General features: G+C 37.6%; 1 protein-coding gene across 5 annotated transcripts in view; it reads right to left on the reverse strand.

Moving 5' to 3' along the window:
• NUBPL (NUBP iron-sulfur cluster assembly factor, mitochondrial) overlaps positions 1 to 5792 on the reverse strand; it is a 179804-nt gene extending 174012 nt beyond the window's left edge. For 2 of the 5 annotated variants that reach the window (XM_058540761.1, XM_058540760.1), the window contains exons 1-3: positions 5680 to 5792; positions 4972 to 5119; positions 1250 to 1284 (exon numbers count right to left, since the gene is read on the reverse strand). In XM_058540761.1, the coding sequence (XP_058396744.1) occupies positions 1250 to 1284; positions 4972 to 5119; positions 5680 to 5787 (291 nt within the window). In that variant the 5' untranslated portion in view covers positions 5788 to 5792. Of the gene's footprint in view, positions 1 to 1010; positions 1114 to 1249; positions 1285 to 4971; positions 5120 to 5679 lie in introns of those variants that run through there. The other 3 variants (XM_058540763.1, XM_058540765.1, XM_058540768.1) reach the window with 3 other exon arrangements.
• Positions 5793 to 6000: the final 208 nt, after the last annotated feature.

Below are 6000 nucleotides of genomic sequence, written 5' to 3' on the forward strand. Positions count from 1 at the left end.
AAATCACCTAGAGGGCTGGGAAAAACACAGAGTGCAGGACTCCACCCTCGGGGTTTCTGAGTCAGTAGGTCTGGGGTGGGGCTCAAGATTTTGTATGTCTAACAAGTTCCAGGGTGATGCTAATTCTGCTAGTCTGAGAATCAGACCACACTAAGTAAATAGATTATTAAAAGGAATATTTTTGATTAATTCTAATTAGCACCCTCAGAGAGATGCAAACAAATGGCACAAACTTTTTTTTTTCCAGTGGATAAGAACAGCAATAGGAAAATAAGAAACACTTCTGGAAAACTGGAAAGAATATAATTTCTGGATTTAAAAAAAATCAGAAGGGCTAAACAGCAACTAAAACTCAATATAGCAGCGTGGAAAATAGTTTAAGACATCTTCCAAAACACAGAGCAAAGGACAAAGAGATGGAGAATATAAGAGAAAAATTAACAAGCGTAAAAGGTCAAAATCTACCTAACAGGTTTCTGAATAGAGAACAAACACGTCACAAAAAGTAATCAAAGAAGAAATTTTCCCTAAGCTGAAAAAGACTCAAGCCTTGATACTGCCTGGCCAATTTCCAAAGAGGTAAAAAATTTTAAAGGCAACTACTAGTCGCATATTTGTGACATTTCTAAACTTAAAAGACATAAAGAAAACTCTAAAAGCTTTGAGGGGAAAAAAACACAGGTTATTACAAAGCAATATGAATCAGACTAGCATCAGATATCTCATTAGCATGCTAGAAGAAAAGGGACTACTGTTTTCAAGATTGAGAGAGGGAATTATTTTGAACTTGGAATTCTACATCTAGTCAAACTATCAAATATAAAGGCAAAATAAAGACATCTTTGGAAATTCAAGAACAAAGAAAATTGACTTCCTATATGTATTACTTTCCTACTTCTACTATAAAAAATTACCAAAAAAGTCCAAAATGGGTTTCAAAGAGCTAAAATCAAGGTGTTGGCAGGATTACATACCTTATGGAGGCTCTTGGAAAAAATCCACTTCCTTACCTTTTCTAGCTTCTAGGGGCTGCCTGAATTTCCTGACCAATGGTTCCCCTCCATTTTCACCATTATTAAATGTAATAAGCACTTATGGCAGATTTTTGAGTTCCTTAAAGACATGCAAATAACTAGAGCTATACTTTATAGCTTCTGACAGTAAATGAAAAACAGAAAATCTGCATTTTCTTTGTCATTACCTTAAAAAACATTTTAATAAATTAATATTTCTATTAATAAACACCTACCGAATCATTTGCTGCTAGTGCAAGGGCCAGGTTCACTGTAAGAAACAAAAAAGAAATTAAATTTAGTAACTTTCCTTCTACTAAAATTCATTTTGCCTTTTAATATTTTCTTTTTTTTTTCCCCCCGCAAAGCCCCAGTAGATAGTTGTATGTCATAGTTGCACAGCCTTCTAGTTGCTGTATGTGGGACGCCGCCTCAGCATGGCTGGAGAAGCAGTGTGTTGGTGCGCGCCCGGGGTTCCGAACCCAGGCCACCAGCAGCAGAGCGCCGCGCACTTAACCGCTAAGCCACGGGGCCGGCCCGGCCTTTTAATATTTTCAATGTAATAACCAAAGCACAGAAATTTTTAATGTATCTCCCTTACTTGTAAAAAATAAGTACAAGGAGAGAATACAGAAAGCAAAAATGACAAAAAAAAAAGTAATATTCCAGCGTAAGCAACAGAGGCTTGCCCCAAAATTAACATTGTAAATGATCCATTTATCATCTGTTGCAACTTTGTTTAAATAATCCACCTAGTTTATAAAAAACAATGTTAATGGTATTTGTAGTTCAATTATTTTCAAAAACATATTTTGCAGAAAAATTATCTACCTTTTAATAAATAAAAATGGATATCATCCTATTGTGGTTTTAAAATAAATGCTGATAAAGCAGGAATTCCAAATATCTAAGTCACAAATTCCCACGTATATGAAAGACTGGACCACTATGCAGACGGAAGGGAACAAGGCAAGGGGTAAGGTGGTAAAACGTTCCTTACCAAAACTGCCTCTGCCAGAGAGTCACAAAGACATAAAGGAGGAAGTAGTAATCCCAAAACCACCTTTAGCCCAGCAATAGGGACAAACTACACCTGAGAAAAGAGCTCTGAAAGTAACACATTTCCAAGATTGATAAATAAATAGATCCTCATACCACATTTTCTTGCAGAACAATGTTATAAATGATGTCAAGGTTGTTTCCTTTAAAGTAGTTAAGAGCATAAGCTTTCGAGACAGACCTGGTTCAAATCCCAGTTCCACCACCTTCTACTGTGGAACCTTGAGTAGGATATTCTACTCCCCTAAATCTGCTTCCTCCTCTATAAAATGAGGATAATTCCTATTTCATAACTGTTGTGAGACTTAAATGAAATACTGTCTGTAAAGTACTTAGCTTAAGGCATGGCACTTGATAAATTAATTTTTATAAATTATAAAATAATTCTGAATTTCAGGTACATCAGGTTAAACATAATCCAACTTTTAGGCAGAAACTTAGAGAGTAATTCATTTTAATGGTAGGGTCTTCCTGCATTTATACAATAGAATCACAGAGAGCATGTTTGTATTAATCAAATGTCATCATTCTAATACAAAATATCTCTAGTATACATATTCAAACAGGAAGTATTTTGAGATAGTTTGGGACAGGAATAAATAATATAAGGAAAATAACCTATTTCTAAGGCTTATGTATGCAGATAGAGGCGCTATGAAAAAGTATAGGCCAACTGTTTGGGACAGATGGTATAATGTTAACAAAGAAAAAAAGCGAGGAGGGGCCGGCCCCGTGGCAGAGTGGTTAAGTTCGCGCATTCCACTTTGGCAGCCCAGGGTTCACTGGTTTGGATCCTGGGCGCAGACCTACTCACCACTCATCAAGCCATGCTGAGGCGGCATCCCACATAGAGCAACTAGAAGGACCTACAACTAGGATATACAACTATATAACTCAGGGTTTGGGGAGAAAAAAGAAAAAAAAAAAGGAGGAGGATTGGCAACAGATGTTAGCTCAGGGCCAATCTTCCTCAGAAAAAAGAAAAAGAAAAAAAAAGGAAGGGACATTTACTGAAGCACCTACTATGTGTCACACACTATATATCTTCTCATATATTTTCCTATTTAAATGCTGTCACATTCCATGGCAATAGGTGATCTTCTAACCAAAAACAATAAACAGGTACTAGCCTACAGATCCAAGTTTTAAGTGAGTGCTAGCCTACAGACTCAACAAATTATACTGCACAAAACTCAAAGAACTTATGGCAACCATCATGAGAATACCTTCCATCTTTAATTAGTCCAAGTAATCACGGAGCATGCGAAAGGATTCACACCACTGAAAATAGGTAAATGTACTCTGGATTTTAAAAAAGCAAGAGGAGGTGGATTCTAGAAGTAAAGACTAAGAGCTTCGAAATTTTAAAAACAAAACATCAAATAGATTGTAAGCCCTTAGGAATAAAGCAAAAATGTATAGGATATAGCATGAATTCCTTAAGAGCAACCACTAACTCATCATTTTTTAATAATAATATAGTATTATATATAACTATCATAACTACAACACCTGGTAAAACTTCATTTCTTCAAAACATCTGAAAAACTCTTCCACAATTACCTCCAGGTCAAAATGGGAAAAAAACTGAGCTAATAACACTCTATAGTTGGATTTATAGCTGGTTGTACAACTATTAAACTGCTAGTCCCAAAAAGTACTGAATATGGCTTTAAGTCAAGATACAAGACCTTTAGTGATAGTCACAGCACTCTGCACCAGGCCCTTCTTATTTCAAAATGTCATTGATTTCAATGAACTAAAGAATTTTAAGGTGAATATATGCCCCAACTTTAAGTTAATAAAAAAAAATCAAAATTTGAAAGATTTTGTCAGTCTAGAACTATGCCAAAATTAACGAAATGAAATATAATAAGAATAGTCATTTTTTAAAAATCAACTGCAAAAAAAGACAGGTTGATAAGACCTGAATTAGCAGCCATCCCTATTGAAATGACTGAAGATTAAATATGAGGCAACAATAAGACATGAGTGCTTTATGATCCCAAATTAATAATACAAGTGATCTCTGTTGAGGAGGATTGGGAGGAGGGAAGTTACCCTTATACATTGTTATACTGGAATAATTTTTTTAGAAATAAAAGGTTTCTTTTGAAAATTTTGGGCAATGTCTGCTTATTGGTCTTGGATGGTAACTCTTCTATTCCTGGTGGCACGTCTTTTATGCTTTCTTTCCTGAAAGCAGCATTTCAGTCACAATGAAATCTACGATCAATTTAAAAAGAGCCACCAAAAAAAATTCTCTGCTCCGGTATAGGAATACAAAAGGAATAAAGATCAGATGATATTTTAAATAATTAAAACAATGCTAAACCTTTCAAGCATTTTCAAATATTAGATCTATGTTGACTTTACAAATGTTGAAAATTATATTATGGTTAAATGAAAAAAGGTCACAATAAAGTAAACAATCTCATTGCAACTACAAAGCTATATGTACACTGATAAAGACTGGAAAAGAACAAAGAACAGAAATAATTTACTATTAAAGTTACCAGATGTTTTAAAAATAACAATAACAGCAACCAAATATTGAGCCCTTGCTATAGGCGACACTGGGCTGAGTTAGCTTGTTTAATTTGCATAACCATCCTATGAAAAAAGTTATCATCATTGCCATTTCACAGTTAAGTAAACTGAAGATCTGATGGGCAACCTGAACACCTTCTCCTCAGTTAAAGAGTCAAAGACTCGGCTATGTATGTATAACTCCCAACTAAGCCCCTAATCACCAGCAACTCCTGATACTAAGGAACCAGCTATTAGAAACTCCACAAATACTAGCTTTTTTAAAAACAAAATTATAATTTTAATACTGTGCACTTGCATAAGTTGGCATAAGTTCCTAATCAAGATCAGAATTAATATCCTTTAATACCTGCTGTAGTAGACTTTCCAACGCCACCCTTTCCAGAAGCCACAACTATAACTTGTTTAACACCTTCTATTGGTTTCTGCTTTGGAAGTCCTCGGGACATGAGTTGTGCTCTTCTTTGTTTTAGGGTCTCACTCTCAGCACCAGACAACTTAAAAAAAAAAAAAAGTTTTAAAATAAGCCATCTCCATTATCATCCTGTAAAAGTAAACACAACTCGGAGTTTGTGATCAAGAGGGCTTTCTTTTCTAGTCTAATTCTGCTCACCTCCATTAGCCTTTAGTGCTATTTACCTACTGCTACTGATCACAATGGTAGAGACATTAAGTTGAAATGTATCTGAAAATACACTGATGTTAAAAATGCAAAGTAAATAAGCTGCCTCTTTACGGAGTTAAATCCTCCACGTGTTTTCCTTCTCTTTAACCTATTATCTAAATAAACCAACACTGAGAAAGCAATGTGCAAGTCACACATCCATGTTCTAAGCATCTATTTTATGTTCCGCCACGCCTCGGCCTGGTCCTACTGGGGGCCTGCCTGGAAAGTGGGGACGTGCAGACAACTGGGATCCCACTGAGCCGCCAAGTGGGCGGGGGTCCACGAGGGACTGAGGCGAGTCCTTGGCAAGAGGCAACGCCAGGGCACCTGCGGCCCTGCTGCCCCAGTATCCGTCCCGCCCGCCGCCTCCTGCCCCGCAGCACCACGGACCTGGCGCCGACAAACCAACACGCGGCTTCCCCGAGGCGGGGCACAGACTCCGCCACCACCCCGAAGCGACCCGCCACCAAAAAGCAGCAAACGCTGCCAAGACCCCATCGCGCAAAATGCTGCGCTGAGCCCAGCCCGGAAACCGTCGCGGCTGGCGCAGGATGATGACGTCACATGGCAACGCTCGGCTTCCTCGCCCTAGTAACTAGCCGCCTTTGAGTTTCTTCAGCCCAGGGACCCAAGTGGTCGTGGTCTCGTTTCCAGCCAGATGCAAAAATTTTACAGCGTCTTACCAAACATTTGTGAAGCGTTTTCACACAC

This window comes from Diceros bicornis, chromosome 5 (genome assembly GCF_020826845.1).
Source record: "Diceros bicornis minor isolate mBicDic1 chromosome 5, mDicBic1.mat.cur, whole genome shotgun sequence".
In the NCBI taxonomy this organism is placed as follows: Eukaryota; Metazoa; Chordata; class Mammalia; order Perissodactyla; family Rhinocerotidae; genus Diceros; species Diceros bicornis.